The 23876-nt window shown below is 39.1% G+C and overlaps 1 protein-coding gene across 1 annotated transcript in view; it reads left to right on the top strand.

The window, feature by feature from the left end:
* The first annotated feature begins 288 nt into the window (after nt 1-288).
* TYR (tyrosinase) overlaps nt 289-23876 on the top strand; it is a 41371-nt gene continuing 17783 nt past the window's right edge. The window contains exons 1-3 of the mRNA XM_059466563.1: nt 289-1131; nt 10568-10784; nt 19873-20020. Coding sequence (XP_059322546.1) covers nt 289-1131; nt 10568-10784; nt 19873-20020 — 1208 coding nt within the window. The remainder of the gene's footprint in view (nt 1132-10567; nt 10785-19872; nt 20021-23876) is intronic.

Here is a 23876-nt window from a genome sequence, read left to right on the forward strand (position 1 = left end):
TGTGCTAGGCAGAAGATGAAAGTTTATAATAAATGCCTGTATTTCGAAACTTGTAGAGGGTGGGGGGAAAGTCACTTGGCTTTCACTTAAAACATGTGACAATGAGATTAACCCTGAAGTGCATTTTGTGTGTAAATGCACCGTGTGTAGGAATGGGGAAGGACATTGAAGGGTATGCTGCAGCAGAGTGAGCAGTGAAGCATTCCTGGTGGAGGGGAGGAATTTCTTTCATACACAGGCCTTTGGAGGGGTCAGAGAGAGCACTCCACGCACTGAAGCATAACACTGATGCTCTCCTGCTGCTCTGTCAGTATGCTGCTATTTGCCCTGGGCTTTCTGCTCGTCATCCTTCAGCCGTCCGCTGGGCAGTTCCCCAGAGTCTGTGCCAACGTGCAGAGTTTGCTGAGCAAGGAGTGCTGTCCCCCCTGGGATGGAGATGGATCCCCCTGTGGGGAGCTTTCCAGCAGAGGGTCCTGCCAGAACATCCTTCTCTCCCAGGCTCCACTGGGACCACAGTTCCCTTTTTCAGGAGTGGATGACAGAGAGGACTGGCCCTCTGTATTTTACAACCGGACATGTAGATGTGAAGGCAACTTCATGGGATTCAACTGTGGGGAGTGCAAATTTGGCTTCTCCGGGCTCAACTGCACTGAAAGACAAGTGAAAACAAGAAGAAACATCTTCCAGCTCACTGCCAGTGAGAAGAACAAGTTTCTTGCCTATCTTAACTTGGCAAAGAACATCCCTAGCCAGGACTACGTTATTGCTACGGGCACGTATGCTCAGATGAACAATGGCTCCAACCCCATGTTCAGAGACATCAATGTGTACGATCTCTTTGTGTGGATGCATTATTATGCCTCTCGAGACACACTCCTAGGTGGGTCCAATGTGTGGCGGGACATTGATTTTGCCCACGAAGCCCCCGGTTTCCTGCCTTGGCATCGGGTCTTTCTGCTGATGTGGGAACGTCAGATCCAGAGGATAACGGGCGACGAGAACTTCACCATCCCCTACTGGGACTGGCGAGATGCAGAGGACTGTGAGGTCTGCAATGACGAGTATATGGGTGGCAGACATCCCACCAACCCTAATTTACTCAGCCCAGCATCAATTTTCTCCTCGTGGCAGGTAAGGGGCCAAGGAAAGGGGAAGGGAATGATCCCATCTGATTTTAAGCACTTAGGTGAGGTGCTTAGTTATACTGCCTTCCCTTAGATACTCCTGGAGAGAAAGCAGGCAATGCCAGAAAGCAAATCGGATTTTATGTGGACCTAATGTTCATTTAGAACAGTTCAAAGTTTGTAACTTTGTCTCATTTCTTTCTGACTGTAGGATTTAGGTTGTTTAATTGAGAACATAAAAGTATAGTGGAAGGGGGAAAGTTATGCCTTTGTGTCCAAACATGGCCTTTAGCAGGTTAAACATGCTTGAATCTGGTCTGCCAGTTAAGTCAGAGAAGGCAGGATTTATGCACATAAATTTCTAGCACCATTGCAAAACGGTGGGTGACTGAATGATGAAAAGAGAAGCAGAGGCTTTTCAGGCACTCTACCCCTCTCCCGCTGTATTCCTCCCCTCCACGAGTTAAAAACTATCAAATTCAACTAACCTGCTTTCAATGTTAAACAAACAGACAAACAAGAAACCCAAACCTTAAGAGCAGAGAAGAATCAGCTGCGTAATTCACATCAGTAGTCCAAAGTAATAGAGAAGAAATATCTGTTGCTCAAAGGAACTGAGAGGCAAATGCAAAAGTGATTCTTGGCAATTAAAAGCAGTTCAAGTGAGGCCATAAAACACAGTGACATTACATGTATATGTAAGTGATAAGGTCTCATATAGCTGAATTATAGCGTCCTACTCTAACACTGAGGGCTTTTTTTTGTCTCTTGCTCATCACTGCCACATTGCCTAAAATACAGCTACAAAGGTTTATCAGCTTCAATAGACACACTCCATCATGACAATAGCAACAGTTGCTTCTGGTGTTGAAGTCTGTGATTATGTTCATCTAAATCTGTCTTCCACTTATTTCTGTAGCAGCAGCCCAAATGAAGGTTGGGCAGTTTTAGTGATTTAACAGAGAGAGAAATTCAAGCAGCTCTGGGATATTCTGGCATATTACAAATCAGCACCCAACTGGGCTTATTGGGCTGGTTGTGCTGTATTTAGTCTTGATTTGTGCCCTCTGAATAATAGAGGGCGTGTAGACCTCTAAATTCAAGCATTTGGAGGTAGAGTAATAGAACTATTTAGGCTATTCTGTGGCATACCTTTTTCTCCCTCAGACAGGAACCATTTCAGGGACCATTCCCAGGAAAATGTTTGCATAGAAATACCTTGTAAAATTATTTTATTGACATAACCATGGATTATTTGATGTCATTTGGCCTCAGTGCCTGAGAAATTTCCTGAACACATTTAACTTATTGTGGACATAACCATAAAACAGATATGGATACAATTATGCATTTTCATCCCCTTTTCTAAAATTCTTCTTATTTCTATCAGCTTGAATCTGGATCAACTCTACTAGCCTAATTAGATTGTATTGTCAGAAAGAAGTGGATTTTATGCTGCTCTGCACTGAGCTGAATAAATGGTTGTGTGAAAAATGTACTAGTGGGGAAGTGGATAAAATGAAACCAGAATTGCACTGGTTATATGTGTCAAGTGGAGCTATCAATACAGTATATTGGATGAGATAGCCAGGGCTGGAGGAGACAGGTAATACACAGGAATCAGCAAATTACTGATTTTTTACAGCAGGATTTTCTAAAAGACATGCGGTGCTCAGGTGGTTATGTTTAGTTGTTTTTTGGGTTTTTTTCAAAGGCTTTGTTGTGTCCAGATTCTTAAGTTATTTTTATCTTGGCAATAAATACCCAGAACATTTATTAGTAGTAATTGATATATTTAAGAAACAGTCAGGTTTATATTTTCTCATTTAAAGTTAGTCCCCACTAATACAGTCTTAAAATAAAGATTATTTTATGGAACAAGTTGTTCAAAGAGATATTTTTGTATAACTTTAAGAGGTGCGGGAATAAAAGGTACGTTATGTTTAAAACACATTCAGTGTCAGTGTACATAGGTAAGAGCACCTAAGTAATTTGCTGACATTTTCCAGATATTTTCTGGAAATGTTTTTCATTTATATTTTTCAGTGACTTTTGGAAATGTTAAAATTTTTTCAAAATTTCCAAAATATGCGATGACTTTACCTTCAAATACTCACATTTCCCTCTAATATCTTCCATTTATTTATGGCTCTCCCATTTTATCCTGAAAAAGAATGAAAGAGATTGAACAGATCTGCATTTTCAGTCATGAGTTGGAGTAAAGATATTTCTTTATTAGCATTGAATCCAAATTTAAACAATCGCTTGAAAGGGAATAACAGTCAATATGTTAACTTCAAGTAGCACAAAGTAAGAGATCAAAATATCACTCCAGAAAATCAAAAGGGAACAAAAATAGCCTTAGCTTGAACCTGAAAACAGCCACAGATCTGCTGCAGCATGCTCTGATTATCTAAGCTCTGTAGCTAAACAGCATGAGGCAAAAAAAAAAAAAGAAAAAAAAAAGGGGAGGATCCAGAAATGTGAAGGAATTTGAAGGCATTTAACAAGAATGCTTTTAGCAAGCATTCAAAATAAAAAGAGGGCAAGAGTAACCTTGGAATAGCACATCAATAATATGGTGTCCTTTTTAGAATTTTAAGTGTCTTTACAATGCCTGCTATGTTAGGAAATGGTTTCGTTATATTTTAAAAAAGGTAAAGTGCCTATTTGCAGAAAAGCATCCCTCTTTCTTTTTTTTAATCCCAAAGAAAGGAGAAAATACTTTATTCCATTGAAGAGTTGCCATAGCAACGTGGATACCCATGGATACGTACTGAAATTCTTGCTTTCACCTTACTTTTTCTTCAACATGCTGCTGTTACCACTTGGCTGAGTGAATTATCCATCCACATTTTTCCTCATATTTGTCATCTAAGTGACACTTCTGATTCCTGCCTCCTTTTTACCAGCAGGACTATCAGGAATCTTTACTGGTTTTGTTTGTATGCTTAGCTCATGTTTTATGGTGGGTGGGAAGGGTTTTCTCATGTTTTCAGTTACTTGTTTGTGATGATTCAAGTGTTACACTCAGCATTAGGACTGCAGAAAACATACTAATCCTTTAGCAATTTTCGCGATTCCATGTCAACTTATCAGAAAAATATGTGGGAATTGGAGATATTCCATGACATTTTTAGTGGGTTTCTTTGTTTTAGTGCTCTTTTCTACAATTATTCAAAATAATGGATTTACAAAAAAAAAAAATCTAGTTGAAAATGTTCCTGCCCATGGCAGAGCATTTGGACTAGCTGAGGTTTGAAGGTCCCTTCCAACCAAAACTGTTATGTGATTCTAAATAGTAGGAGGTAAATTTTTCTCTCTTCTACACCAGAACTAATTTCAAGAAACAACTGAAGTCAATGGAGTTTCAGATGCATAAAAGCATACCGCAAATTAAAAGCAGAATCTTTCTTCCAGCAGTTAATGTTAGAGTCTGGGAATCCCCACAGTGTGCTAGACATAGGATGAAGAAAATAGAGTTGCAGAATCTAAGTGCTATTTCAGTTTGCTGTTGTGGTAAGCAGGATACACCACCAACTTCAGCTCCCTCTACTCTGTTTCCTAAGACTTGAGAGAAGCAATTGCATAACATGGAGAGCTGGCTGCTCTCAGATGTGCTGGGGTAAGCCTGCTGCCAATTCTTTGTTGCAGGCATGGAAAATTTCCCTTAGTACTTCATTCCATATCACCCTGAAGAACCACTTACACAAAAGGAAAGCTACTACAAAAGAGAAACAAGTTACACAAATAGAAAATTGATAAAATGCTTCTGAACTAATAATGACAGTACTTTAGATCCATTACCTGAAAACATGACTTCATAAGAAATATGAATTCAGCTATTCAGACACAGTTATTTAATTCTAAGTACATTTTATCAGGGAGCTGTACTCCTAGCTGAATTGTCTGACAGCATTATTTGAAAGATTATTTTACATCTACCCTTAAAAACTGCAGGAATTTTTCAGAAATACAAACACCAGAAGCCAACACTTCTTGATTCTTAAATCCGTAAAAGTCTTACATCCACCTGTTTATGGACAACCAAGGAACTCACAAACTTTATTTTTTATTGCAACTTAATAGATTGTGGTGCCAGCTACAGGCTGTTACGTTAAAAAACAAGAGCCCGAATGGAGCAACTATAAAGAAAGAATTTATGAAGTGTGTTCTCAACGATATGCTTACATGGATTATACATTTGAAACATTTCCTGTTAGGAAGAGGTTCTTCTTCACATGCCACCTCAGGACTGCAGCAGGAGGGTTTCACAATCTGTGCACAGCAGAAGCAGCCACATGGGCATCCTCAGCCTCAGTGTCCCTGGGACTGGCTGTCCATGGGATCAGGCGTGGGTGACAGTGGAGCTGGGTCCCTGGATGCTTGGCCGTCCACCAGTTTATAGCCTGCTTGCTCAGGAGTCATGTAAGGTAAAAGATAAAGAATATACACCTCTAGAGGTGTATAAATCAATAGCTAGGTTGATTTCATAAAAAATGGGGTTTGTTAATAATTCACCAGCAGAAGAAGTCTACCATCTCTCTCCAGAGAGATGCATCTGAGTGATTTCACAGTAGACATGGAGACAGCAGCAGTGACGGTACAGCTTGGAGACAGCTGCAGAGCTGTCAGACCAGGAGGTGCCAGTGAATACTTCATCAGTAATTGGTAACAGACTTTCCTACTCCAGCCCAGCACCATTTTGAGGTGCTTAATCAGGTCTAGGTTGCTCTTCAGTTCTGGGCTGCCTTCAAGCAAAAAGGTGAAACTCAGCCAGCTTTTACTGAAGGCTGAGAAAATACCTTGAAGTCCCTAGGTTTGTTTTAATGCTGTCAGTTCTTGTTTGTCTTACCTCCTTTTAGCTTGAGTTTCACAGCTACCCCAGTTTATGTATGTGCCATAAGGGGAAGAAAGACAATCAAGGAACTCACCCTTTTAAATGTTTCTTAGAATTTCTTCAAGGCTTTGCTTTGTATATTTTCTCCTTTTCTTTCAATTCTGTGCATGTTTAACTTTTACATTCCTGCCAATATTCAGCAGTATATGAAGAACCAAATATAAATATACACAATCTCTTAAAACTTTTTTGGTCTGCTACAGATACAGCACCTTTCAAAGTTTCACTTGTAAAAACAAGGTCCCAAGATACAGCTTGTATCTGGGGATTCCCTTGCATTTCCCCAGTTTAGTGAGTAAATGGCTTCTGGATGCCACTTAATTAAGATTAAATTATGCCAGACCCTAATGCAGCCGAAAAAGAGAAAAAAATAAAGCTCCTTATAGCTGCCAAATGTTTTAAATCCAAGTGTGAGAGCTGTGCTTTAATGAGATTCTCAAGCAAGGCTGTGAGAATAAGTGGAGAAAGATAAAGAAAGATAATGAATCAGTGCAAAATATCTTTTGGTTCCATAACAGCTCTCCATTCTGGACTCTAGCTCAGGAGTCCAGACTTCATGTAGGACAAACAGGTCAGGAGAGGTGTGAAAAAAGGCGCAGAAATGCCTTCATCACATCTCTGTGGCTGACACACATCAGCAAGTCAAGTGGTTGCTCTGACTGTAGTCTGAAGTGGTTCTTTCAGGCAACCTGATCTGCAGCACAGCACTATGAAAATGTGCTGGTACAGCTTCTGGAGGGGGGCTCAGTGGCCTCAGAGGAGATGCAGTGTAAGGGATCAGTTCTAAAGGGCACAGAGCTGTGGGTTAGCTCTGAATGGCTCTACTGCGCCAAACGACTGAGGAACTTCAGATCACTTTGTGAGTGAGCACCTATTTTGATACCATAGAGAATTCTCTTTTCCCAAGTGTTTAGGTATATATTACCAGTGTTAATGCCTTTGTGAGCACAGATCTAATAAGCAAAAGTAACCCCAAGAAATCTGTCACAAAATTCCCCAAAGCTTTGAATTTAAAGACAGTAGGCAAAAGACTGAACATCACTGAAATCTTCTGTAACGCTGTTCCCTGTATTTTGGCACAGAGGCTGGTCTGTGCAAGCAGTTGCAAACCAAAAGACAAAAGGTTTTCCCATTTCCCAAAGGTATGAGACAGTAGCTTCTACAGTCTGTTTTCTAAGAAGCACTCCACAGAGCTCTGTTCAAGATCTCAGCTGCAGTGCACAGAGGGATGTTTTTTGCTGGGTGCTACAAGGTCCAGAAGAGATGCTGCATATTCTGGACTGCCATCTACTGGTTTTTGCTCTTCTCACTTACATAAGCTTTTCCTCCGAGTATCTTCCTAACAATTCCCTGGAAGTGGCAAATTCACACAAGCAGGTGCAGCCGGGATTTGAAGATGTGTCCAGGGTGAACTGGGAAATTTTATCAGGACTGTTCTAAAAGGGAATAAAATATCATGTTTTAAACCAACATGTTTACACTAGAAAGTATTCCTGCTGAAGGAAAATAAGGCAATGGTGTGACCCATTTTATGTATGCTTTATGCAGATTACATCCAGTAAAAACTATTTGACTGATCTATGTTCTAGTATCACTTACACATTGCATGACTGTTAAAATAGCAAATTATAGTTTCAGGAGAGACCCATAATTAGTATCACCTAAGTTAAACATTTCTGGAGAAGCATTCTGGTAAATTTTATGACCAGGCCTTAATTTTTAGTTCATAAAAAGAAATAGCAAAAGGTTACAGATAAGCATTTTCATTCCTGGGACTTATGCTGTGGCATTTCTTGACCACGACTTTCCAAAGGCCTTGTGGCATCTGGTTTCTGTTTAGGATGAATTTGGTTAGTTAGACAGTTAATGAGGGCTACACTAAAACATAAATGGAAAAAAACATTAGCCGTCTTAAAATTTATAAGTCTCATGACATTAACAATTACATTAAATCCCACTGAAATGGATAAACAGAACAAAGGGGAAAAGTTTCTTTGTTCAGAGATATATTTAAGCTCATGCTTGAAGATTCCCTGTCTGAATATCTGAAAACTGGGTCTTGAATACAGCATGTGATTCCTCTTTAAGACACAATAGGGATATATCCCTCGGGCAGAGGGAAAACGTTGAAAGATAGGAGATGGCAGGATGGAGAATCCAGGAGATAAGAACCTAGATAAAGCCCATGGGAGAGATAAATACAAAATCCACACATAGGAAGTTTCTGCGCCAAGCAACAATGGAGAAATAGGTTGAGCTTCACCAGCCAAGATGCATTTGCCTTCATCACTAATGCACTTCTAAGGACACAGAATGGTACATTTTTTTAAACAAATTACTAGAGCTTCTCCTGAACCATTCACCTATTTTCCTGCTAGTGGGGATCAACTCACTCAGTAACACAAACTAATCATAAAACCAGCATAAGATATGGTTTGTGTTTATAACTGTGAGCCTTTCCCTGCCACTACCTCTCCTTTCTTGGTGTGGATTCTTACAAGAGACTCTTTAGAGACACACTCCTGACCCAAGTCCCTCTTAGAGGTGCAATCCTGACTTATTTGGTGAGCTCCTGGGGGAAATGTGCTCATGCAACTCTCTGCTGGAAAACTACCTACAGCCTCCAAAGGCTCCTCAGTAGTTTTAACAGACATGGATAAATTGCAGCTAACAGAGCAATGTCTAAGGATAAATTGCTCTGATAAGCTTTCTTATGTACTCTCAAAAAAGATGAGAATAGTTTTTTCATCATATTCATAGAAAATTTATCATTTAAGAACTCCAGGTTCTTAGGGACTCTGTGTTATATCACCAGCTTCATCAAACATTATCTATGAATTTGTCATCAAATCACTTACAAAGAGATTCATCTGATCTCCTTCCACTTGTTCAAAAGTTTGTTCAGCAGCATTATCAACTTGCCTTTGGCTCTGTCTTTAGTTAGTTCAGAAGCACAACTGAGCCTCCAGGGTGTGATTCATCCCACCCTAATGCAGAAACTGAGCATTAAGTTGAACACTTAATTTTGCTTCCCTTGCTAACTGCAGTTCAGAGACAGTTTCAGCATTGATTTTTTTACTCATTTTATTTCATTGACTTAGTCAATGGAGAGAGCTACATCTCACCTACCAGATATCTGGTTTGGGAGAGCTGTATCACACTCAGGAGATGGCTCCCTCTCCACTGACTGCAGAGGTCATCCTGAAGTGTTGCTTCAATCTCACAGTTTCTACATGGCTTTAATAGATGAAATGAATCTCCCACCCACTTCCTTCAACAGAGAATTTCATGTTCTTCCATCTATCCCATTCAAAGCAGAGATGATTGCTTTTGCTCATCTTCTTGTTCATTGTTTTGGTCCATGAAATAGAAATATACTTTCAGGATAAAAGAAGTTGAGGTTTCACTGCTATGTGTTTTCTCCCCTATGATGTTTCACTCACTAATGAGAACTATTCTTTCCCTACCCCAATTTCTCATTAACCACATTGATTACTTGCTAAGTGCAGAGTCCTGTGTTTTAAAAGGGTCTCTGGTGGTTTGAAGTTTTACTTGTTTTGGTGTTTTTTCCTGAAGAAAAGCAAAACAATAGACAGTTCAGTTTGATTCAGAGCCTCAACGCTACCTGCTGTATACAAAATAACTTCTGGGAATTCTGAGATGCTGTTGTTCATTCTCATAGACCCCCATTGAACTACCTTTTTCTTCCAAGAGTCTCAAACTGGACTGGCAGCTTCCGGAGATCATCTGTCAAAAAATTACTTTTTATGCCATTGTAACTGGATTTTGTCTGTGAAGCCAGAACATTTACATAAATGATGCTGGATTCTGGCAGTATTTTACATCTTTATTCATTTCTCTCTTTAAGATCCTTTCTCAATATCCATCACTATGGTATTTCAATTGGTGATATAAGTTCATCTCTCTCTGCCACATTTCTAGGAAGAACAGCAGCAAATTTTTCCATTTAATACATGTAGCATCTTCATAGAGAAAGTAAGCATCCATTTACCCTGAAAAAGCACACACAGATATTTTCATAAATTTTTTTTCATATTTCAAGGCAACATTTCCCACTCTTACTGTACTGGGTAAAAAAAAAAAACAACTGTGATTATGGCTTTGTTCAGTAGCCTGTTGAAGCCAAAAATCCTCCATTTAGCAAATTCAGCAGCAGATTTACCTCTGTGTTCAGCTGCATTGGTGGGTAACACTGTATTTAGCCTCAGTGAGCTTTCAAGAGCATGAATGATTTGATGCCTTAGTCCACTTGGGCAATTTCAGTGTATTACTTCAAAATGTGCACTGTATTAGATGGCTATTTTCTATGAAATAACCATCTTGTAATAAAATCTTACACATAAAACATATAAATTCAGTTCATGTTTATTCATAAAACAATATGTATTCGTGAAACAAACTTATTGTATTGTACATTTTCTTTGTTCTTCAAAAAAATTCAAGTACCTCTTTTCTTTCTTTTTTTTTTTTTTTTTTTTTTTTTTGTAATTGCAACTCCTCTAATAGAAAGTGTTTTATCTAGGTAATCTGCACTCGGTCTGAAGAGTACAACAGCCAACAAGCTTTATGCAGTGCCACAGGCGAGGGGCCTATAAGGAGAAATCCTGGGAACAATGATAAATCAAGGACCCCAAGGCTCCCATCCTCAGCTGATGTCGAATTTTGCCTCTCTCTGACTCAGTATGAATCTGGACCCATGGATAAAATGGCCAATTACAGTTTTCGAAATACTTTGGAAGGTAACGTGCTTTATTCTGTTACTCCATTTCCAGCTGTAAATTGATTCTCTCTGGGGTTAGAGTCTTCAAACTCTGGGCAGTTTGAATTAATTTCATGAAGAATAACTGCAAATAAAAGAAAAAGTTATGCTTTCACCTGGAAAAGCAGAAGACAGAAAGAACCCCATTAAAGGTGTTTGATAACAAACTAGAAACTCTAGACTGTATCAGACCCTAAGCCTGTAAGGAGATACTGTCTCCTGCTACAGTCAGCACCATGCACTGCAAAAAAATACAGCACAGCAGAAAAGGAGAACATCCGATAATCTGCTTCTGTACAGCCATGAGTAACCCTGTAACCATGGAGGGTGCATGCTTGCCCTAGAATTCACTGTCTTCCAGGGACCAGGCTGGATAGCAAGAATGAAAGAGGATGTTGCCAGCTGGCATGTTATGTCTACATCATTCCACTGTGAACTCCACAGCAGACTTTTTCCCAAACTCTAAGAAATATGGATTAAGTTATCCATCAAAAATGACACTTAGTATAATTTCCAAAAGAATGTAGTAGTTTAGTTATCTAGCTATTTAACCTGTTTTGAATTTTCCTAATTGGCTAGTAAGCAAAAGTTGTTTACTAAAATAAATTATTAATAATCTCTCTACTAAACTCTTTTGAATCTTTTAAAATTCCAAGTAAGCAAGGATAACACGTTTTACATTTAACAATAAATATATTTCTACAGTATCATATATCAGCTGAATTAAATGTGATCTGCTTTTGATGTCTCAGAGCTTTTGGTTTTCAAGGAACTGCATAAGGGCATAACAATACAAAATAGGAGTAGGATTGAGGATAAGAAAAGGATCATAAGGATGATAAGAGGGATGAAGCAACTCTTTTATGAAGACAGGCTGAGAGAGCTGAGGTTCAGCTTGCAGAAGAAAAGGCTCCAGGGGAAAATTACTGGGGTCTCTTCATACATTAAAGGGGCTTAAAAGGGAAGGAGAGCGATTTTTCATATGGGCAGATGGTGAGAGGACAAGGGGCAATGGTTTTAAACTGAAAGAGTGAAGGTTTAGATCAGATATTAGGAAGAAATTCTTCACTCAGAGGATGATGAGGCACAGGCACATGTGGCCTGGAGAAGCTGTCCCATCCCTAAAGTGCTCGAGGCCAGGTTGGTTTGGGCCCTGAGCAACTTGGTCTAGTGAGTGGCATCCCTGCCCATGGCAGAGGGGTTGGAGAAAAATGATCTTTAGGGTCCCTTCCAACCTTAACCATTCTGCTATTCTAAGATGGCAAAAGTTGTAATATGTTCCATTTTAATCTTAATGCAGTGTGGAATGCCAAAAACCTTTTTGGGAAAAGTGGACCATTCTCTTTCTTAAAAATAATCAGAAATTCAGACTTTGTCTGTTTCAGCCTAGAAAGAATCCAGACAGTAATTGTCTGTATGTCCAAACATTACTGCGCTTTCTGTCCCTGAAAACAAAAACTACATGAAGTATTGGAAAGAAAAAGGTGACAACACTGAGTAGAGGTTTGCCTACATTTTACTCCATGAAGTGTGTGAATAGATGTAAAGGAGTAGAGAAAAAGGAAACAAGTAATGAATTACTGAGGACCTACCATCATGTTACTGGTATTGCAAACAAAAGCAAAAGCACAGCCTGTAAGTTTTTCTATTTTGTTTTTTTAACCTGAATTATTTCAAAATAACTTTACACCACAGGACCGCAAACATTTCTGCAACCAACTTATTTAGGTAACAAGACGCTCAACTGCAATATGAAGTCAAGAATTAATGGCTAATGTTGAAAAAGATGGAAACATTTTAAAGAAATTTTACTGAAAAATATCCTTTATAATTGCATTAACTCCTTTCTTAAAAATGGCTAGCTTAGTTTTTTGTTGTGTAAAAATGCCAAGCTTAGATTGGCAACTTGCATTTACTGTCTCTGCGTCTACTTCTCTTAATTGTGTTCTTACAAACGTGTTAGGACCTTTGTAGGTCCTAACATTTTGTTCTTTTTCAAAGCAAAACTTTTTTTCAACCCTGCTTTACATATTTGCACAATCTTGTGCCAATACACCTAAGGTCAAATTCTAATTCCTTTTAGACTCCAAGGAAATTCAAAGGAAGTGCATTGACCTTATTGGAGTTACTTTAGGTTTATGAAAGGTGAGCAGAACTAGGCCTGTAATTGACCGGTTCCTGATTTACAACAATGTGAGGTTTACAGCTCATTTTCAGTTCTGTAATGAAAAATACTTGTGATCACATAGAACATCCCCTTCTGGGCAAACCTTTATGCTTTTTCATTCTTCAGTGCATTGGAACAAAGGCTAAAACTTTCAAACTTCAAAGGGGCAAATATCAGCATCATTATGAGCAGATGACAACAAGGCAGGCTGAAGTTTCTGTTTGACTAATATAAAGTGCTGCTGCAGAGACAGAAATTATGTCACTGAAAAATTTATATCACTATGTTCATAAACAGAAAAGGTCAATATGGTTCAATAAAACACTCCCATGAGGCTGTGCCCATGGATTGCCCTCTCCGTGACAGACCAGATTCTGCTACGAATGAAAAACAACAGGTTAAGAGAAGCTTACACTTTGCCCCTGGAAGCAATTATTTTAAATAGGATTTGTTGATTCGTGGTCCTAACTGGGGAACACTCCTGACTTCATTGGAAACTTCATGGACACAAGAGAACAGAAAATCAGCCTAGTTGAAAAGCATCCAGAAAGATCAGAAATGGATTAGCTGACTGCTAATTAAGTAATTTGGCTTCTTTGTTCACTTCAGTTTTGGAGTGTGACACCTTGAATGCTACTTCCTAAGAATAAGAGATGGCTGAAAAATTTAGACTTTCTTTTTTTAAGGAGCAGATTTCATAGTTGAAATTAGTTTATTCACAGCAACTTCAAATGAAAATCCAGGCCTTCAAAGTTTTGCACAAAGTCACAGAAGAACATTTAAAAATTCTAAAATCCTGTATCACTCATTATTCATGAATTAACTCATGACAAATGGTATCAAGCCAAACCATGTGATAGCATTCCATTGTCTGTCACAATGTATTGTTACTGCTATTTTGTCATGAAATAATGGAATAAAACATCAAACATTTCAAAATGTAATTTCATTTCAAAAGGACATTTTCTTTTTTTTTCTGAAATGAGAAATTTTCATCTGGAAAACTTTTCTCAGTATGTTCACAGCAATCCATTAAGCTACAGAAAAAATGGTTTCTAAAAATGAAGTTAGCAAACAGAAAACTTCTAATTGAAAAAGTTTCAAGCTACAGCCAACATTCCTCACCAGCTTGAACCTCCACCCCTAGGTAAATTTATGCTGTGCACTGAGAAAATGTTGTGAAGATGTGAAAAGCCATTGCTAGAGAACTAGAAAGACTACTCAGTACAGATCACTTTGAAACTCTTCCAGAGAAATTTTAAGAAAAAATAAGGAAATTGTGACATGGTCTAAATTAGATAATCACAAACTTTGATTTACTCCAGTGACATAGGCCAAATTCCATGGATCTTGCAGCTAGCACACTCTAGAGGGATTACAGTAATAACACCACCTGAGAAAGTATGTAAGATTTAACCCTGAAAAATTTCCTGTGAATTTGCCAATGGCGTAAATACTGCAGAAATAGAATGCAGAAGAACATCACTAACTTCAAAGAGCTTCAATAATATGGTCTTAAAATTCTTATATTCCTCCTGTTTTAAAGCAGATGCATCTATCTGGCCTGAACTTCTCTAAAATGTGAAAACTTTATTAAAGAAAAAAAATATACTCAGGGAGAATGGGAAAAAGTTGAACTCAGATAGAGAACCATAGAATCATTTAGACTGGAAAGATGTTTAGGATCATTGAGTACAACCATAAATCCAACACTGTCATGTCTATCACTAAACCATAGAATCACAGAATCATTAAGATTTGAAAAAGTGTCTAAGATCTCCAAATCCTGCCATTTTCACTATTAAAACATATTTCCAGGTGCCGTATACAGATGTTTTGCAAACACTTCCAGGCATGGTGCTTCTACCACTTATCTGGATAGCCTGTTCCAATGCCCAGCCCCCCTTTTCAAGAAGAAATTTTTGCTAAAATCTCCTCCAAACTTCCCCTGTGGCAACTGGAGGTAACGTCCTCTTGTGTTGCTTGCTGCCTATGAGAGGAGGCTGACACCCATCTTGCTGCAGCCTCCTTTCAGGCAGCTGTACAGCCATCAGGTCCCTCCTGAGCCTCCTTTTCTCCAGACTAAGCACCCACAGCTCCCTCAGCTGTTCCTCCCCAGTTTTATGCTCCGGACCCTTCCCCAGCTCCATTTCCCTTCTCTGGACACTCTCCAGCCCCTCAATGTCCTTCCTGCAGTGAGGGGCCCAGAACTGGACACAGGATTGGAGCTGTGGCCTCAGCAGTGCCCAGTGCAGGGGACAATCCCTGCCCTGCTCCTGCTGGCCACACCAGTGCTGATCCAGGCCAGGGTGCCACTGGCCTTCTTGGCCGCCTGGGCACACTCCGGATCATGTTCAGCTGCTGACAGCCAACAAGTCTTTTTCCAATGGGTGGCTTTCCAGCCACTCTTCCCCAAACCTGTAGCATCCATCTTGGGAACTACGAGTTCCCCTGGTTGAATCTCATACAATTTTCCTCAGTGCATCTATCCAGCCTGTCTAGATCTCTCTGCAGAGCCTTCTTCCAGCTCAGAGGAGGGCAACAGGGGTAGTGAAGGGTCTAGAGCACATGTCTGATGAGGAGCTTCTGAGGGAGATGGGGTTGTTTAGCCTGGGGAAAAGGAGGCTCATGGGGGACCTTATCACTCTCTGAAAGTAGGTTGTAGCCAGGTGGGGTTGGTTTCTTCTGCCCAGCAACTAGAAGCAGAAGAAGAGGACATAGCGCCAAGCTGTTCCAGGAGAGATTTAGGTTGGGCATTAGGAGGAATTTCTTTACAGAAAGTATGATTAGACACTGGACTGGGTTCCCAGGGAGGTGGTGGAGTCACCATCCCTGGAAGTGTTTAATGAAAGATGGCACATGGCACTTAATGCCATGGTCAAATTGACATGGGATGTTCGGTTGGACTGGATGATCTCAAAGGTCTTTTCCAACCTCATTGATTCTGTGATTCCTGGCCTCCAGCAGATCATCCATCCAGCTTAGTGTTTTCTGCAAACTGACTGGGAGTGCAATCCATCCCCTCCACATGCAAAAAACAAAGCAGAATTTGACCTTTAAAGTACCAGCTGTCCTTTTCACTGGCCTATAAAGTGACACAAAACTAAGATTTATTTTGTAAGAAATACTGTTTCGCAGTTCAGAAAACCACTTGCAAAACTGTTATGGATATCTAAATGATGCTAGGGATGCCAGAGATGCTAAGCAGTTCCCCAAGGCAATTAAAGGAGATAGGATTGTTGGAATGGATCCTCCATTTCTGTAACACTCTGCAGTGCTAATGCTCTCCAAGCTCTGCATACCTGCTGTTAAGTGTAGTTACAGCACTTCGGTCAGTGGCAAATGAGCAACTGAGGAAAACACTACCTGCTTTCTACATGAAGTTCTGCACTTGACTGATGGTGCATAAACATCTATGGTCTCTGTTGGCAGATTGAAAAATCCACAGTTAATGTAATTAAGTACTCTATTAAAAGATATACACTTGAGCTAATTGCATGCTGAATGAGAACCATCTATATACCATCCTAAAAATGATCAGGCAGCCTTAATTTTTGAGCGGCATCATTATTTTCTATGATAATAAACTTTTGTCTAAATTCCCACCTGATTTATTCAGCCTGGCTCAGTAAAGCTACTTCAAATCCACTGAATCACTGTTGCTGATCAACAGTGTTAGAAGCGGGAGCAGAGCAAGGTTTATGAATCCCTAAACTGTGATTTTTCTCTTATCCAAATCACTGGAGAAACTTCACTTCAGTGATGTATGTCCTGATAGCTATTTCTGATGCACCATAATCAACCAAAGCTTTATAAGAACATCTCAAAGTTACAGCTTCCTATACTGGCCAAGATGATTTAATAGCTCACTGCAGACTCCTCCATCCATTTGTCAGTCACTCTCCCTCCTTTTTTGGTACCATCACTTGTCCTCATCATATCCTTATCTGAGAGTCTACATTTTAGGGGCCTGTCAAAAAAACCTGACATCCTACACTCCAGGGTAGTTTACTGCCAGAATAGTCTGTGAAATCAGTTCACAAAAGGACTGACAAGTTAAAGTTAGTGCAGAGGAGAGGAAGGCACAGCATGGGGCAAGGCAGCTGGAGGAAGAAGAGTTCCCCTTTACAGAGACGAGGAACTCTTATTTCAGCTCACTGCTTGTATCTGTAGTCTCACATCTGCTTTAGAGGTGATTTTACTGCAGCTACCTCAGCAAAGTTTCCTGTACTCTGAGAAAACTTTGAAGTTTTCACATGTTCTTTTTGGGTGACTCCACTCTAGTATGTCATCCTGCATAACTGATTGTACTGAAGTGCTTTTAAAAGTCTGAAAGAATAAGACCCAAGATAATAAGATGCAGTGACATCACATCATGGCTTTATTCCTGCTAACTTATAAACTTATATGCAGTTTTTATGACAAGTGATCAGATATTAGAACAGAATAATGTGTGGGGTTAAACATGACGTCAGCTTTGACACTGAGTGGATGCACCCCAATTATCTGGAGCTGGAGGGTGGGGTTGCTAAAGCTGTTCCAGTGCAGAGATTTTGATGATTAAGACAAATTACTAACGTGCAGATGTTCCATGAAAAGCTGTCCAGAGCCAAAATGAGTATTCTGTGTATTTTTATGAATGATTAGATCAAGTGTTTAAAATGCATTAAGAAATTTAAGAAGTATCCAAAGTCTGATATCAAACATCTAGCTGTCTACCCAGACCCTGCAATAAGTTTTATTTTTCCCTTAAACATACTTTGATACTTAATGCAGTAGAACATAAGTGGAAGAATTGCTTCAGAATGATGCACAGATATATGCTATCCAGTTAATGTTCACAGAAATGTCCTAGTATTGCCAAATTGATTGATTCCAACAACCATGTACTGTGGGCAGCAGCAAGAAGCCAAAATTGTTGCCACTTCTTCCTGTGAGTTCTGGACAGACTGTTAATGTACATATGTTCTTTATAAGTAATATTTTGCTCTGCTTTTCCCCCTTATTTGATAGCTAGGAAACATAGCATTCACCATCCTGCAGATTTCTATGGGCCCAATTTTCACTATGAGAACTTCTGTCCTTTGCCATTTATGTAACCAAGCAGACTCTGGAATCCTGGTCCATATCTGATGTACTTAAAATCTGCAGGTGTTAATGTTTTCTTTTTGTTTCCTGAATCCAGATTTTCTTTACCCTAAAGTTTACAATATTGAAAGCAAGCCAACTCTACCTTCTCCAAATGTCCAAATTATATTTTCAACTTCGATTTCCCCTAAATTTTTCAAAAGCTTTGTCATACTATAGACTCAGAAAGATGGATGGTTATTACTGATGTTTTGGTACTTAGGTGCTATAGTTATGATTTGATTCTTCTTATAAATACCAGTGGGTTTACGTCAGATGCTCTACCTTTGTTTGAAGAGGTTGACTGACAACAAAAGGCCCAGTGAGGGAATTTAGAGTGGCAAAGCAATGCAATCAATTCACACAGATCAGAGTCCCAGTTGGGTGTAAAACTCAGGTTTCCAAGATCATATGGCAACTCTAGCAACGTCTCAATTAATACCTTGTCTGAGAGGAGCAAATACAGAGCAAGACAGCTGAAACTGTGCACCCAAATTCCATGTTACAAGTTAGGGTTTTCACAGGGAAGGGTTTTTTTCATACTGGCTGTAGTTCAGTCCCCTGAACTAAACATCCACTGATAGTTGGCGCATTTTAGATTTTCTACAAAGAGAATCCAGGGCAATTGCCCTGTGGTGTTAGTAATAGTGTCAAATAGCAAGACTGGGTCATTCACTTCAACAGTATATTACTGATTCTCATTCAAATGCTAATTCTTCATCCAAATAAGTAAATAAAGCAAGTGTTCAAAATCCATTAGGAATGCCCCATAGATAAAAGATAATATCTTTATTTTCTCCACCTTCCAGATATGATGAACTAAAACCATATTTGGGAAATGCTGAGGATCAACATGATGATCATATTGTTCACAGCTCTCTTTGTGGCATGGATTAAATATCAGAACTAGTATCAGGTTCAGAAATAGACTGGGGGGGACAACCTTGCTTTCTCTTTCTATTGTCTGGGAAAATCCCAGAGAAGGATCAGATGTTTGAGTTGCCTTTTACTAGGAGTCCTTGCAAGTAAGTTGGAAGCATGGCTGATGGGATGATAAGTAGGGCTATAACATCAATCTTAAATATAGACAGGCTACCAAGATAAAAACTAATGCACAATCTCGTCTTCCAGTATTTCCTGCTTGGGAGTTGGTCTGTGCAAGCTCTTCCTAAAGTAATCTTTTAAGTGTCCCCCAAAATAACGGCAGTCCACAGACTTCCATCCTGCAAGTCTGACTGTAAAAAATTATTGATTACTCACCAAATCCTTCTGTAGAGGTTATAGATTGCATTGTGTTGGCTCCTATTGATAAAAGAATGTATTCTATAGAGGCAAACATTAATAGATGACTGAGTATATGATGAGATAAAATAGCCTGGTTTATCTTAGGAGCCTGTAAGTATAGAGATTAAAAACTGAAATAAAGTGAAAAAGTTTTCTCAACATAAATAAATGTCCACATAAATGTCTATAGGGATTATATCGCTTTTTGTCAGGCAGACAAAATAGACCAAGAAATTTAAAAATATAAAGCAATTAAGCAGTACATTTGCTGACATGTTGCATTAGCTACACTGCAGGAGTTTTAATTTAGCTTATTTTAATTTCATCTTTTCCCTGCCTTTGAAATATATTAGCGCTCCTTTACAAGTTTTCCTAAGCTCTTGTCTAAAAAGCTGAATATAAATGAATGAAAAGTAAGTACTTTGATCTTCACTGTTACTGGAAAAGGAATTATACACATTGTCGTATCAGCATATGATTTTCTCTGCAGGCTTTGCTGATCCACAGACTGCGATATCAAACCCGGCGCAAAGCGGTTTGCACAACGCGCTTCACATCTACATGAACGGCTCCATGTCCCAAGTACAAGGCTCTGCAAATGATCCCATCTTTGTGTTACACCATGCATTCGTGGACAGGTAAGTTTCATTTTCCTTAGTAAAACTAATTCATTATGTGGGTTTTTGGATTTTTTTTTCCAGTGGGCTTTTCACCTGCATTTCAAAGAGCGCAAACATTTCACTTGTTTTTACACACACAACATTTTCAGACATGTAGAAAGGAGCTGTGCTGTTATTTGAAAGCATGCATCTTTCCTAACCAATCTGTATGTTCACTGGATTAGATATAACTTGATGAGTTGACAAATGCACTCAGCTTTTATTAAAAAGGTAAAAATAGTCCTTCAATGATGTCACAATGATTAATAAATATGAATGTGCATGTCAGGAAGTTGGGATCAAAAGTGAGTGACTCATTTTAACATGACTATAATCATTTGGAGCAATTCCTTTACATTCTAAATGTCAGGGCTGTTTCAATTTCTATTCCATAAGGAAAATCTATGCCTGCTATTCATAAATAAAGTGGAAAAATTAGTATTTAAGTGTGACAAACAAAATTCTGACTGTTTCTTGATGAAAGAGAAGAGTACAGCTGTGCATAATGAAAGGAGAGCAAACTGAAGGATATCATGTTTATTAATAAGAAAGGGTAGGAGAACACAGTTTTGCAAGAAACTGGTGAAATTGCTACATTGAGGGCAACATTCCAAGATTTCATTTCTGTGTCACTACTGAACATTTCTGTGCACTTCTGTGTCACATGTGAATGGCAACAAACACTTTACTCTCTGGACTGCATTTACACCAAATTGTGATGACTAAAGAGCTATTTAAAAAACCCAAAAAAACAAAAAACAAAAAAAGCTAATCAAAGAACTGTAAAAGCTGCACAAACAACTCTTGTTCTGGAGCAGTTTATATTTGCTTATCTATCTTATAATTTTTCTCCACTGAATGTTACTTGACTACTGCATTGCTTAGTGCAAAAAACAAACAATATACAAACTTCCATAAATCTGCATGCTCAGAAACCTACTATCTGAGACTCAGCTTGCATGCAGTAAGGTGTCTATTGAGATGAAGACCAAATTGGTTTCTTCCTTTGGGCCACTGAGGCATGCAGCATAGGAGGGATGCAGATTACAGCTTGCAAGGATCATCTTGCAGTCTCAGGCACATCAAAACTCTTATATAAAACTTTATCCTATTTAACTAAAAAGCTAGTAGGTATAAAAAGGAAAAATTGAAGTTGGTCTTTTGCTTCTTATATATATTTAAAATATAAGAGGACTGAAAAAAATAATACCATTTACATCCAATAAAATATTATATATATATATATATATAAAATAGATTATATGTTTAATGAGCCTAACAGTTATATTGCCCATCCAGAAATAAGGCATCTTAGCAGGCCACCCAGGCATCAGTGGAATTGTTCCTTCAATGGCTGACTTACATGATTTCTGCTCCTCATATTGTAGGGTATAATTAGCCTTCTGGAGGTGTCAGTTTTGAAAATCTTCTATGTGAAAAGTTTTTCTTGAGGACATTTTAAACCTTACACAGCGTAGCTTAGCTATGATTTAGCATATCCATACATTGACTGCTTCACAGGATGGGTGGATGAGGTTTTCAAGTGTGATTACTAATCTCAAGTTGGTGCCTGGAAATTAACTTTCCAGCATCTAGGCTATTAAAAAAAAAGGATCAATTGAATATTCAGAGAAAAGGAACACAGAAGAGAAAAAAAAAATGTTGTGCCATATCAAAAGAATTGTTTTCTTTAGACATTGACACTTGCAGGAGACCTGTGCACCTCTTAGCTCCTACTTGTTGCAGGCTTAAATACCACCTTGGTCTTCATGCCGAATCTTTCCTCTGAGGAATTTCAGTCATGGTCATTATGAGTCCCTGGAAATGATTCTCATAACTGTAGTTGTTATCAATTTTAAAAGGAAAAATTATTTGCAAAAGATTACCTCATTAAACTGTACAAGTTTATTTTTTTATTTTATAATTATTTTATAATTGAGAAAATAAACCACTGCACAGCCTCTGTAGGGGCAATAGAGATATGCATGGTGCAACCTCATCCCATCTGGCAGAAAGGCATCTCCAGTGCTCTGCAGCTGCTGTGAATATGGCCCTTAGTACACACAGATGTAAAATCTGAGAATAATGCTGCCTTTTGTGTAGGTGACAGGATTGCATTAGCCTGAGTTGGGTTACTTAGCATCTCTATCTGTGACATATTAATCATGCTTTCAGTTATAATTAAGAAGTAGGTGACTGATAGGTACATACAGTGCATTTTAGAAAATCCTGTTCCTCTCCTACATAGACTTGAAGGGCAGCAAAGAAATTCTTTTCTGAGAGGCAAGCAAGAATGTAAAGAATAGAGGAAGTGGGAGACAGTCTCCCGAGCAGCAGAAGCACATTTTTTGGTCCTTATCAACTTTTCTCATTAGGGCAGAATATTTTTGAGCTGACTGCTAAGATTATATTGGGCCAATGGGCTTTTAAAAAACTTTTCAACTGTATCTTCTAATGACAACAGCAACCACAGTTCTGCTGGGTTTGCAGAAGCAAGGAGCAGCTCTGTGACAGGAAATCAAGAATGGTCACACACTTTGAGCATCCAAGTAGGATCCCAGAGAAGAATTTCCTCACTCCACTGCAAATTTCCTTGGGTGAAACCCAACATGCAAACTCTCCCAAACTTTCATCCCCTGGAGATGTGTTTCCTTCCCATCGATTTCAATGAAGGTTTTGAGGAGCTGTGGATCTGAGCTTGAGCTAATTCATCTGTACAGTGGGAGATATTAGATGCCTACGCAGCAGGGATGCTGTCGGGCTAAATGTATTAATGACTGTGAAATGCTCAGTTACATCCATAATAGGAGTGATAGCAATAAGGCAATAGATCATTGGAACTGATTTTGCATGGAAACATATGGTACGGAGGAGGATAAACAAGTGTATACGGAGCCTGCTGACAGGTGTGAGCCAAATGTTAGGAGCTGCTTTCTAAACTGAGCAACAGGCAGCCTACCATCTGCTGTGCCTCACCTGCCCTGCTCAGGCCTGATGCACGAAAGGAGGGAAGGATAGATGAAGCAGAGGTGCAGCTGAGATCATGCAGGTGAAAGGAAAAAGCATTGGCTTGTAAACACTTCCCTTTTTTTTAGGTCGTTCCCTCTCAGTAGTGCAGAGGTATGAAGGTACTCAGGCAACAGCTTTATTAGCAGTGATTAATCAGGCTCCTTCCCTTCTTATTTGCCAGAAGATGTAGGGATCAAATCTCAGTGTTTGGTAAAAGAAGGTGACCACCCTAAAAATTATTAATTATTAATTTAATGGCTTAAAAAATAAAAAGAAAAGAAGATGCAACAAAATATACATTCAGCAAAAACAAGAGCTTTTTTAGCTCACTGAAGCATTTCTCTTAATTGCAAATCTCTTTACTATTCAGATATGCTCTACAGTCAGCACAAGGGAATAACAAGGGAGGAGTCAACCCACACAAGCTGTAAGGAGCAGCTGCACAGGCCATGAAAGCACGAGCCCACATTCCCACTTGAGATCTCTGGGGTGTTTTCTGTGCTCAGAGAAGGAACTCCTTCCTCTCTGCTGGATCTTTTAGACATTTCATCTCTAGAGGCATGTAGTATCTTCATCTGTTAGCCCGGCACTTCTATACTTTGAATATATCAGCTTTCTTCTCATTTATTTCATACCTCAATAACTCTGGATTTCCACTCCACAACCCAACAATTTCCCTAAGAAAAGCTAAAAAGCAACAGGGAATAGAAGTGGTCATTAAATATCTCCTTACAGCTTTATGCCCATGCAGCAGCTAATGCAATTGGGCCTCAATCCTCCTCTTGTTCCTAAGTTCTGCAGCAATGGTCAGGGTTTATTACAATAA

This window comes from Ammospiza nelsoni, chromosome 2 (assembly GCF_027579445.1).
Source record: "Ammospiza nelsoni isolate bAmmNel1 chromosome 2, bAmmNel1.pri, whole genome shotgun sequence".
Lineage (NCBI taxonomy): Eukaryota > Metazoa > Chordata > Aves > Passeriformes > Passerellidae > Ammospiza > Ammospiza nelsoni.